At 42.1% G+C, this 12,650-nt stretch overlaps 3 protein-coding genes across 5 annotated transcripts in view; 2 read left to right on the top strand and 1 right to left on the bottom strand.

Moving 5' to 3' along the window:
- LOC134207740 (protein retinal degeneration B) overlaps positions 1-7,301 on the top strand; it is a 264,455-nt gene extending 257,154 nt beyond the window's left edge. For all 3 annotated transcript variants that reach the window (XM_062683601.1, XM_062683600.1, XM_062683602.1), the window contains exon 9: positions 6,327-7,301. The gene's annotated coding sequence lies outside the window, so the exon portion shown is untranslated. The remainder of the gene's footprint in view (positions 1-6,326) is intronic.
- On the bottom strand, positions 122-4,099 carry LOC134207462 (uncharacterized). The gene is made up of 4 exons (XM_062683176.1): positions 3,940-4,099; positions 929-1,907; positions 541-818; positions 122-405 (listed from the first exon to the last, which is right to left on the bottom strand). Exons 1-4 carry the CDS (start codon positions 4,097-4,099, stop codon positions 122-124), a joined length of 1,701 nt encoding a protein of 566 aa, XP_062539160.1.
- A 1,528-nt stretch (positions 7,302-8,829) lies between the features above and the next one.
- On the top strand, positions 8,830-12,092 carry LOC134207461 (uncharacterized). The gene is made up of 3 exons (XM_062683175.1): positions 8,830-9,459; positions 9,517-10,235; positions 11,831-12,092. The coding sequence occupies exons 1-3, from the start codon at positions 8,830-8,832 to the stop codon at positions 12,090-12,092; spliced, it is 1,611 nt and encodes a 536-aa protein (XP_062539159.1).
- Positions 12,093-12,650: the final 558 nt, after the last annotated feature.

Raw genomic sequence — 12,650 nt, 5'->3', positions numbered from 1 at the left:
GATGGTGCTCTAATGGTGGAAATAAGTATTTTGTGATCAGATTTGAACAACTTAGCCCATTCCGCTCTTATGTGTTTTTCCTTTATTCTTAGGTTTGGCCACTTCGGCTTTAAAATGTGGTCTATTCGAGACGATATCTTTTGATTCGACCATGTTTAGAGAACTGATTCGCAAATGTATTTCGTATAGACAGTTCAAATTGAGTCGCCAGCTGTAATAAAAAGCAGACGTTTTTATTGCATGTCCTGTGCAGTAGCTGCTTGCCAATCAATTGTTTGAACTCTTCTTTTATGTCTTCCGAACCGATATGTCCGTTGAAGTCTCCAATAATTATATACTCGTCACCATGAGGAATCTTCGATATGATTCCGGTTATCTGAGCAAAAACATCTGACTTTCTACCATCTGATGGAATGTGAACAACGATTACAATGAACTCGATTTTTCCTTTTTGTACCCAGGCACTACAAATGTCTTGCAAGAATGTTTGGAACTGTCTTAAGGCTACGTTCGAATGCTTGTTGACCATAATACCTGTACCTCTGTGACTGGTTGGTGATGTTGTTGGACTGAAGTGCCAATTGTAGTTTTCCGTAATTGCCGATGCCCAGACAGTTCTAGTTTCTTGTATCGCGCAGATGTCAATGTTTCTCTTACGTAACTCAGTGTCCACGGCATTCCGTTTTTCACTCGTTGAACATCCTCGTACGTTGATAGAAGCTATCGTGAGTTTATCGGAGTTGTGAGAATATGAGAGGTTGTTGGTACTCGTAACCATTCCTGGCGTGAAGCTGTCCTCCATATCCAACGTAGTTGTGCTAAAAAAGGTGAAACATAAAAATCCAAAATAAAAATTAAAAATAAATTTAAAAAATCTGTATCTCATCGAAATGGTTTCATAAGACTACTATAGACAACATGTACTTACTCATACATTTGACTTGGGGAATTCTCTCTGACATTCATGGCGAAGACTGAGTTACTATATGAGAGAGGTTTGGAGAAGAAAGCACCACCCCTACGTTCAAAGTGGATTTGCTTATATGTAGCGCTGTTTATTCCTTGAAATAGTTGGGTCGTGTCCTTTTCAAACACTACAATGTCCCTTTTTATCAGGTTTGCGATAGCGTAACAAGCTGCAACATCGATATCTTGTTCTACCACATCCCAGTGGGTGAGCATGTTCTTCAGCTGGTCCTCAGTTAAACAAAGCTTCTCTTTGTAATGATGTAATTTGCTGTCAATTTCGTTAATCATTGCCTTTTTAAGGTTCAGAACATTCATTTTATATGGCCAACTCATGGGGTCTGCTTCTATCAGGCATGATAATACAGCGTCAAGTATTGTGTGATTATTCGAGTCTACAGCCTGAGACTCCATCCTTTCATTTGTGTTGGTGTCGTTGAGGTTGATAATCGCTCGACTATTAACTGGGAACTGAATCGGTTTTGTCATGTTAGAAAAACTGTTGCCCGTAGCTCTTGTATCTTGTCCAGTCATTTGCCTGAGGTCCTCCGATACTCTCATAACTACATCGTAATGGTTTTTAGTCGGATGGCCACTGAAGTATAAATTTATATTCATACTACCTCCATTAGGTGATTCAAAATTTAGTGGGGGTGCATTTTCAGTGTGAACTGTTATGTTCACATCAAATATTTGAGAAACAGAGATGATCGTTTCAGCGCCACACCATGTACGGTTCACCTGCAGATTAGTAACGTATTCATCTATCAGAGCTTTCTGGACATCGGAATGTAATTCATGCTGGGATAGCTGCTGTAGTTCACATACTTCGGATAATATAATGATATGAAAATCATCCGCGTTTTGGCGTATATGATCAACACACCGCTTTCGCAAGCTCTGTATAGCTTCCGAGTGTTCTGAGGTCCCAAACTCTATTCCTGTGTTCAAGGTAACAAATATGAAAGATATTTAGGTTCCATGTTGCAGGAAAAAGTTGCATTTCATTATGATTGCCTTCAAGTGTATAGACGATTGATGCCGGAAGACAGTTTCCATCCGGTGGTGTCATCCTTATCCACACTGGCCGAGATCCATTTGACATTTTCTGAATCACTCTTGTATTGTCCATTTTCGAGATATTGATAATACCACTTAGCACATTGACACTTGACAGACGCGATACAGTTTGATAATGTGAATATAATAAGCACAATCTTATGGGCATTTATTCAAAGCCTAAATAAAATTCACCATGTTGGCCCAAACCAATTCTAGAAACTTTAATAAGAGCCAATTGGGCATTTTAATTTTGAAGACTGAAGTGTGTGGCAAATAAAATATATTTTGTTGAAAACCCTGGAGGCGAGGAACCACAATCCCAGTAGTAAAGCCAATCTACACCCGAACTCTAGCTCATAATAGCTTTTCAGTAACGTAGTAAATAATAAATCTCAAAATTTTGAAATCGAAAATTGCAATTAATTTGGCAAAATATTTTTATTCTTTGACGATCTCTTTTAAAACAATTCATTGATCCAACTTTTCCATTTAGCTTTTTTTGTAGCCATCTGTTGGAAAAGTTGGAAAGCTGCAGAGCTTTTGAAGAAAAGGAACAGTTCGAAATGAAACAATTATAATACAGCAGTTGCCAGTATTGTTTATGTTCATAATCTTCTATATAATAAAAATGAGTTGAGATTGCCTTCCTGACGATTTAACTCACGAACGGGTTGACCGATTTGCAAGATTTTTTACCTAATCGATTCGTTTTGGGAACCGCAAGGTTTGTAGGTAAAAAAGTTGGTGAATATAACGGGGAAATGTAAAAACGCAAAGGTGCAGCCCAATCGGGTTGTACGCAAAGGTGACGTTGAACTACGTGGCAGTACTGGTAGTTTTCGTGATTGTCTGCTGAGATTGAGTGAGCATTACAAACCATGGTGATGTATATAATTTTTAGAACAAAATTTGAAAAGGATGATGAAAATAATATTTTCAAATAATCGAGGATGAACAACACTCTCAAGCGAACACATGTCCAAATTATCAATTGATAAAAACTCGCTAGAGAGTAAAAGTCGTTCGATAATTGTATCTCGATTCGAAGCATTGGTAAATGCTACTTTTGAACTTATGTTCCTTATTCTAATAGATTATTAAGTTGAAAAGCAGGCCAAGTTTCAGTTGGAATGTAGTGCTATGGAAGAAGAAGCTTGCGATGCACTTACGAGTTTGACTGACTCACCAAAACCGATTGCTAAACTGTTAGCAAGTGTTCAGTAGTAAATAATCATACATAAACATTGTAACACACTGGAGTCAGCTTTTACGCGGAGGATATGGGCCGCGTAAATTAAAACAACGTAAAAAACCGCATAAATTCCAAAATATGTCTAAATGAATCGCGTTAATCTTGAAATTATAGTGAAAAAAGTTGCATAAAAAGCGATTCGTGTAAAAATTAAACGCGTAAAAAACGACTTCAGTGTATATCGGGAATGAAGCGTTGACTCTTCCTTGATCGGATGGTCCAAGAAAATTGAAAATCCATTGAGAAACGACTGAGATATTAACGATCAAAGTCTATCATATTTTCGTGACGTTTTTCGATTTTTTGCAATCGTAAAGTGTACCCCAATATAGAAAAGACAGACGTAGTTCTACGTCAAAAAATCATTAGAATACTATTTTAGGTCAGCTGTTGAGGAAAACAAAACAAACGCACGGAAATTGATCTAGAGTGCGGTGCTGCAAATAGTTCATTGTGACATTTTCAACACCCGGGCAAAGCTGGGTTTCTTTTGCTAGTATTAAATATTTTTTACTTATTTCCCCTGGTAATATTTAATTTTATTTACAAGCCACAAACATAAGAACCGTTGATAAGGTAATTTGAGTATTTAAGGAAATTAGAAAATATCAAAATCTATTTCAGCTACAGTACAAGAGAGGTACATGGAAAGAGCTCACCGGATTTGTTGGCTGTCTCTAGCTTCCTTGATGAGTCTCGCTCGAACCACTTCTGTTCAAACCGCGGGGATTCTCCTGTGTTGTTGTGGATGACGTAGCCTTCCGGACATGTTTGCACACCGTTTTTCGAACGCTCTGAGAAAATAGTACTATATGCCATTTTATTGTTTTCGGCAACACTGACACACTTTCCCCGATGGCAGATAAAGAAAAATTACGAAGAGAAATTATGTTGCACAACACTCAGCGCCAACCAGACACTGCACTCAATTTTATTATTGCCATTGACACTATTTAGGTAGTAAAAGCCATTCTTTTTCTGTTTCACTCTCCACTCGCGTTTTAACGATAGTAATTCACTATTTTCCACTTATTTTTCGCGGACCCGAAAACTAACACGACCGACGCATGGCAGTGTAGCCAATCCTCTCCGGGACTAGAAGGAAATTTGATTTCCGTACCGAAACTCGCGGAAAAAGGTGTTCGTGCGGAATGCACACCAGTGTCAACTGGTATACGATGGCAGATCGTGTAGGTGGCCTTTACCGGTTGAACTTGGCCGATAAATCATTACTCGTGACTCGTGAGTGATAAACAGCATAATGCAGGTTGTTTGCATGTATGACTAGGCCATAGGGATCCGAATGCGATTAGCAATGTTGAGCGACGTAGCTTGTCCTCTGGGATGAAAGTCAAGAACTGTGGAATCCGGCAAACTTGTGAATGTTGCGTTACAGGCAAGATGACACGGCCGTCGTTTCCTCAAGTAGCCGAGAAGAAGTCAAAGGTGGTGTTGGATATCATGAACAGCGACGTTTGTGGTCCCATGACGAAGTCGCCAGGAGGATGCCGATATTGCATGACGATGATTGACGATCATAGCCGTTATACGGTCGTCTATTTCTTGAAGGAGTAGTCCGACCTCGCTGATAAAACTTGTGAATATGTGAGATTCGTTGAAATGAAACTCAATTCGATAGCAAACATAAAGCTACCCGTTCAGACCGTGGTGGCGAGTATACCAGCAAAGCCTTGCGTAAATTTTATGCAGAAGAAGGAATTAAGCCTGAATTCACTGCTCCTCAACAGAACGGGATAGCCAAAAGGAGAAACAGGACGATAAATGAAATGGGATTGTACATGCTATTGGATCTATTGGATGCAGGCTTGCCTCGACGATTCTGGGCGGAGGAGATAAACACCGCAGCATACATACGGAGGAGATGAACACCGCAGCAATGACTTTCGTCGAATATGCTTCGGACAGCAGAGCTTATCGTTCGTTGAATACGAGTACTGGACAGATAGTCATCAGTCATGACGTCCGGTTCTTGGAGCTCGTAGAGGTCCAGAGTGAAAAAGATGTAGAAGATAAAGATCATTTTTCGGATTTGATGAAGATGATGAGGATAATCCACACGTGCTGTGGACGTTTAGGAGAGCAATCCGCGGCACTGCCAATGTATGCCAGTTTCAGAAAATAAATGTAGGAGTCCCACCAGCGCGATACAATACTATTGGTTTGGCGGTAAATACCTGCCTAGAGCCAAGGCCGTATGCAGAAGCGAAGAAGAAGAAGAAGATTTGCTGCGGTTGTGAAGCAAATTACACTCCGTACCGTCCTGACGATAGCGAGCAAGCGACGAATGATATTAAGTCGGCGTATCTGTATGGTGTGCTTAAGGATGATATTTTTATGAAGCAGCCTCCGGGGTACTCTAATGGCGATCCAAATACGGTGTGTTGGTTGAAGCGTAGTCTGTACGGGCTCAAACAATCAGCGTGGGTGTGGATTGATGCCACACTGAATGAAATTGTGATTGTTTGTATACATACATTTGCAGAACGGAGCAGGAATACCGGGAACTAGTAGCAGTTTTGAGTAAAAACTTCCGAATTGCGGAATTTAGCGATTTGATGTTTTTCCTGGGAATTCGAATTCGACTGCTGGCTGACCGTTATGTTCTAAGTCAGCAGTCCAGGGAATCAATTTTTCTGAAATGCGCTTGCGAAACAAGCGACAAAAGAGAACCAACGACAAAGCTTTGTTTTTGTCGGAGTTAATAATAATGCTGTCCAATGAGCAGCTCGAAGTAGCTCGAAGTTGTTCCCGTCCTGCTCGTTCTTTTTTGTCAACAAATGGGCATGAGCAGGACAGGGAGAAACTTCGAGCTACTTCAAGCTCTCATTGGACAGCACTAATGACAAAGATCCGAAAAATTTTGTCAGCAACAAAAAAGAAGACAATCTTGTTGCTAACTTTTCATCCCGCTATTTTGCATTATTCTGATACGATTTGTGATCGATTAGAACTGCTGCACGAAAACTTGGTAACCGACCACCTGCTCTTAATAACTTTTTAATGTATTTTTTTTTTCAATTCGCAGGTACCTGGCTCACAGAAGACTGTCTCTTACCTGTTGTAAGAACGATATACCGTTCATCAAACGTGTTAAGCATGGAAGAATAAAAGCAAAACCCTAAGTATAAATGCAATCGTACGCAAATAAGAAGGACGATGAAGCAAAGAAATGGAGAGCAAGCATATAACTAATGAAGAAAGTATTAAAATTGTAATCTCGTTAGTTTAGTATGATAAGTTAGAATAGTGTAAATGTAAAACAAAACTTCGTAACGAACACACTTGTTGGAATTTGTGTACAAATAGACGAAGCAGAATAACGCAGATCCAAATCGCTCGGAGACGAGTCTGCGGGAAGCAATTTATATCAAGTTCAAAACCTGTTGTGGCTGAGTCAAAAAGGACACAATCATTGAATATCAAATTCGGAAGCTGCTGCAGCTTCGTAAGTGTTTGTTAATGTCCTTTCGCTAGGATAGGAGATTCTAGTAGTAATGAGAGCATATTGAACAATTGGATGTTCGTTGATATTTAAATACCCATAAACGCTACCGAAACAAACAAAAAAGGCGCGAGGGTTTTGGCGTTTGGAAGGAAATCTCAGATATAAGAATCAATTGTTAGTGTTCAGAAGGATTTAATAAGAATATGTCAGCGTTTAGTTGAGGACAAGATGTGACGGGAAAGGAAAGCCAAGATATTCTAAATAGATATTTGTTAAACTCTTATACATACGATAGAAATCAAATTTATAAAGGTTGTTAATTTCAAATGGGAAAACATATTATAGATGGCAGACGGGTATCAAACTCATGCACGCATTTCCTATTTTATATCATTGTTTCAAGATGTCATTTAGTACCTTCGCGATCGGACAAAATATTTTACTGAAATGGACAGGTCTCACCTTCTGGCTGTTTTTTAGTGGATCCAACTTGATATTATTGTGACAAATAAATCTCATTGTTCGAATTTATTACCGGAAGAGAATATCATCAAACCTGTGTTTGAGTAACCAATAGTTCCCCTCTCCACTAAATACACAAATCTAGAACCAGAAGCTTTCGATGTCATCATTCGTTAGCTGCGCATTCTACCAAAGCAAAGTAATAAAAATAAACGCAAAAGCCATGACGATCGCTGTGCGGAATCGAATTCTAAGAATCACCAGTCATCTCTGCTAGGGGGGTGACGAAGAAAATCTAGTGAGTACTGAAGAATAATCTCAACCACTATGCTGAATGGACAATCCTAGTAGGATCGAAGCAGATTTATGGAATCAAAAAGAAAAACTAATAAAACAAGCATGGGGAAGTATAATTCGATGTTGTGTAAAAGTTATAAAGCAGTAAATAGTCCACTTATAGTTAAAAGTGTAAATTGCTTTCCTGGGATAAGACAGGAACTAAAACTCAGAAAAAAAGAACAAAAATTATTAAAATCATATGCATTACGCAGAAAAATAAACAAAAACGTGATGTTCCTGAAAGGAAGCGCAAAACTGGAGAACAAAACATGAATATTAAAAAGCAAATACATATGAAGTGAAAATCAGAAAGGTATAATTGAAGCAACATCAAAAAGATAGATACGAAAGCATACGGAGAGAAGGGTAATAACTAAAAGTGAAATACAAACATAAAGTGAAACTCTTATAAACTAAATGGCTGTTCGACTATATATACATATTTTTTTCTGGAAGTGAAGAAAAAAAAGTTGATTCTGGCAACACAAAGTTTAATCAGAAGAGAAACGATGAACAAATCGGATGATAGTATTATTATTATTATTACCGCTACTGCTGCTACAACTGTCCAATTAACTGGAAGTAGTAGAGTAGAGCGAAATACTTGCAAAAGAAAAATCAGAAAATGTATCAACCAAAAAAGTAATTGTTATGAAAACTGTGTGCAATAAAAAACAACGTAATTAGTGAAATTATTAATTGATAGTTAAATTTTGTTTCTTCGAAATTCCGTGCTATATAATAATAGTAATGATGAGTAATAAGGTGGAAGATACTTCCTAGGAAAACACTATACAACAGGGTTTGAATCCAAAGGAGAGTGAAAAAATCTCTCACTTATCACGTCTGTATGCACTCTCGATAGGTAGTATACCCATTGACGAATTCGTATTCGTCAATGGTATACCGTGAGAGGCGTTTTTCGGTAGCTGTTACGATAATGAACTGATTCGGGGGGCTACAACCCATGATAAATTTCTTTTAATAAGCCCCAATTGCGGGGGCACCGGTTCTGGTGATGCATCTCAACTTGTTTTACACAACTGTGTGAAAAAATATGGTCCTCAACATAAAATGAGCGAGAAAAACGTGTTTTATCAAACCCGGTGGGGGCCGCCTATCCGAAACAGTTTTTTTTTTCAACTTGTATAATACAAGTGCGACTCTGGGGGAGGAAAAGCCGGCCGCGCCGGTACACTTCTGCCGTGACAAGCAAACGCTGAAGGATAGGGTTTTGGGAGTAATTTGGGACCCTAAAGCGGATGAGTTTTAGTTCTCGACAATGCATCGGGAAGAGTTGCAGCCGTGCCTCCTGGAGGGAAAGCAACCGACAAAACGGCTTGTCGCAAGATGTGTGATGGGGTTTTTTGATCCGCTTGGGTTGCTGTCACCATTTACCATCCACGGCAAAATTATTATCCATCATCTCTGTCGTTCCAATTGTGGATGGGACAACGAAATCGACGAAAAATCTTGGACGTTGTGGCAGCGGTGGATAAATTTATTGCCGGAGGTCGAAACTATCCGGATTCCTCACTGTCATCTCGGAGGCGCCAAGCCCGCCGAAGTCGATCCACTGGAAGTCCACATTTTCACCGATGCCAGCGAACACGCATACGGCTGCTTAGCCTATTTGCGAGCAATAATTGAGGGTGAGGTACGCTGCAGCCTGATGATGTCCCGGACCAAGGTGGCCCCGATAAAACGGCAGTCGATTCCCCGTTTGAAACTGATGGGTGCCGTTCTGGGGACGCGAATGAGCCAGACAATTCTGAGCACGCACGCGTACCAGATCGCCCGCACAGTTATCTGGATGGATTCCTGCACCGTATGTAGTTGGCTCAACTCGGATCAACATCGCTACAAGCAATTCGTTGCATTTCGAGTCGGCGAGATTCAGGAGCTGACGAAGGTTGCGGACTAGCGATGGATTCCGACCAAGCTGAACATCGTACGCGTACTGACGTAGTGGGGTCAAGGTCCGCCGTTACAAAGTGATGGAGACTGGTTTTGCGGACCCTCGTTTCTATATCGGCCGCAAAAACTGTGGCCAACGTGCGAAGTAGGGTTCGAAGAGACCAACGAAGAAGCTCAAGGTGTCGTTCTATTTCACGGGGCAATCAACGTCGAACCGATATCCAGCTGGGCGAAGCTACTGCGAGTGACAGCAACCGTGGTACGCTTTATCGCCAATTGTCGGCGAAAGAGACGAGGTGAGCCGATAGTTATTGCACAGGCTACAACAAAGCAGCAGCAGCTGATGGAGAAAATTGCAGCGAACCACGAATCAGTTAAAGCGCCTCTTTGGCGCGAAGAGCTCCAGCAGGCGGAGACAATCTTGTGGTGGCAGGCTCAGTGGAATAGCTTTCCGGACGATATGAGCACGCTGACCAACAATTTAAAACAACGGCTGGGAGCGCGGGTGGAGACCATCAAGAAAAGTAGCCAAATCTACAAAAGCTCACCGACATTAGACGACGAAAGAGTATTGCGCATAGGTGGGTGGCTGGCAAATTGTGCGGAAAGTTCCCTCGACAAACGCCACCCGATAATCCTGTCGCGTTCACACGCTGTAACGCAGAATTTGATGCAGCACTACCACGAGCAGTTCGGACACGGCAATTCGAAGACTGTATTCAACGAGATGAGGCAACGATTTCAGATCCCGAAAATGCGTCCGGCGATACAGTAGGTGGTGAGCAAATGCATCTGGTGCAAGGTCAACAAGTGTCGTCCACGAACACCGAGAATGGCGCCACTACCAGTTGAACGGGTCACTTCTCACCTTCGGCCTTTCAGCTCCGTAGGGTTAGATTACCTGGGTCCGGTGGAAGTCACGGTTGGTCGGCGAAGAGAAAACGTTGGGTGGCAGTTTTCACCTGTTTGGCTGTACGTGCGGTGTACTTGGAGGTTGTGCACAGTCTCACAACCGAGTTGAGCCGGAGGGCCATCACTCGTTTCCGGAGCAAGTTTGGCGTCAGATTTTTTCTGATAACGCCACTTGCTTTCGCGGAGCGAATAACGAGATGGTGAAGATGGACGTCATCAATCGGGAGTGTGCAGAGATCGTGGGCAGTTCATCTACCTAGTGGCATTTTATTCCGCCGGGTACCCCACACATGGGAGGGGTCTGGGAGCGGATGGTGCGGTCGGTGAAAGAGGCGATGCGGGCTGTTGACGATAGGCAATGAGAAGTCTCAATTTTGTGAATCGATTTTTATTAAAGGATTACAAAATTCTCAATTCTCACAATTCTCACTGCTATTTGGCTATCAATCAACGATTTAGTTTTTAAGACACTAGTCTGTATCGCGTGTTAGAAGAATTTGTGTACTTGGGCTCACTGGTGACTGCCGTAAATGACACCAGCAGAGAAATTCGGAGACGCATAGTGGCTGGAAATCGTACGTACTTTGGACTCCGCAAGACGCTCCGATCGAATAGAGTTCGCCGCCGTACCAAACTGACAATCTACAAAACGCTAATTAGACCGGTAGTCCTCTACGGACACGAGACCTGGACGATGCTCGTGGAGGACCAACGCGCACGAGTTTTCGAAAGGAAAGTGCTGCGTACCATCTATGGTGGGGTGCAGATGGCGGACGGTACGTGGAGGAGGCGAATGAACCACGAATTGCATCAGCTGTTGGGAGAACCATCCATCGTTCACACCGCGAAAATCGGACGACTGCGATGGGCCGGGCACGTAGCCAGAATGTCGGACAGTAACCCGGTGAAAATGGTTCTCGACAACAATCCGACGGGCACAAGAAGGCGAGGTGCGCAGCGGGCAAGGTGGATCGATCAGGTGGAAGATGACCTGCGGACCCTCCGTAGACTGCGTGGTTGGCGACGTGTAGCCATGGACCGAGCCGAATGGAGAAGACTCTTATATACCGCACAGGCCACTTCGGCCTTAGTCTGATTAAATAAATAAACTGTATCGCGTGTAGGAGCCGTGAATGACAGGTACTATTTCAACGTGGTTCTTAGGCTCTTTAGAATGGAACTATTCTGCATGCTTTAGGATAACAAATTTAGTTTCAGTTAGGTAATTGAGTTCATTGTTTTCTTACCACTCAAAGTAGATAATAACAAATTTAGGTAGGTAAGTAGATAATAACGAATTTAGCATAAATTTAACTTTAAGTAGGAGTAACAAATTTTAGGAAACAATTCGACCAGCTTCACTATTGTTCTTCTCTGTTGTTGACAGTTATTTCCCGGTGTACAATCCCTTCTATCGTTCGCAGGTGTGGCAGAGGTTAACGTGAAGTCTACAGGGGTGTATTTCGGTTGTTAGACGTTGCGCATTCAACACGGGCGCTTGATGACGGGAGCAAAGTTAACGATGAGATCTTGGCGACAACTCTGGCGGAAGCGGCAGACATGATCAACACGCGTCCGTTGACCTACTTGTCGCAAGACTCTGGCGAAGTAAAAGCACTGACGCCGAACCATTTTCTACGGGGAACGGTGTCGGGTGCTGACTTGGAGGTGGAGAAGTTTTCCACGGGTTCTGCCGAAGCTTTGCGGAACGTTTAAAAGCGGTCCCAGATTCTGGCAGACAAAATGTGGGAGAGATGGTGCCGGGAGTATCTTCCGACGATCAACCAGCGGTCGAAATGGTTCGACGAACAGAAGCCGATCGACGAAGGTGACCTGGTATTCGTGGTCGACGGGAAGAACCGGAAGTCCTGGCGACGAGGCATTGTGGTAGCGGTGGTAAAGGGTTCGGACGGACGGATTCGACAAATACATTTAATTACAGTACAATAAGTTAAATAAAACTCCCGCTAAATTGAGTATAAAGTGGTGTGCCAGGCATCGTTAAACCATAAATCTCCTATTTGTGAAATCTGGATGCTACGAGTACGGAAATTTAATTAAATCGCCGCTTCGAGCTCAAAACTCAAAGGCTATACGATTTGTTGAACCACATTAAGGTAGCGAGGCTATTATTTCGGCACTTTGAAAATAGAGGAACGGGAGCAAGTTTGTTGGAAGCTAGGCAAAGACCAGTTTATTTTTGAGCGTTGCTGAAAGTCAATCAGCTGCTTTCTAAAATCTTGGTTTCCCTTGGCAGCGTCCCGCGAAACGACG

Source organism: Armigeres subalbatus, chromosome 1, assembly GCF_024139115.2.
Source record: "Armigeres subalbatus isolate Guangzhou_Male chromosome 1, GZ_Asu_2, whole genome shotgun sequence".
NCBI classification, from domain to species: Eukaryota; Metazoa; Arthropoda; class Insecta; order Diptera; family Culicidae; genus Armigeres; species Armigeres subalbatus.
This window is presented reverse-complemented; position numbering and strand designations above follow the sequence as displayed.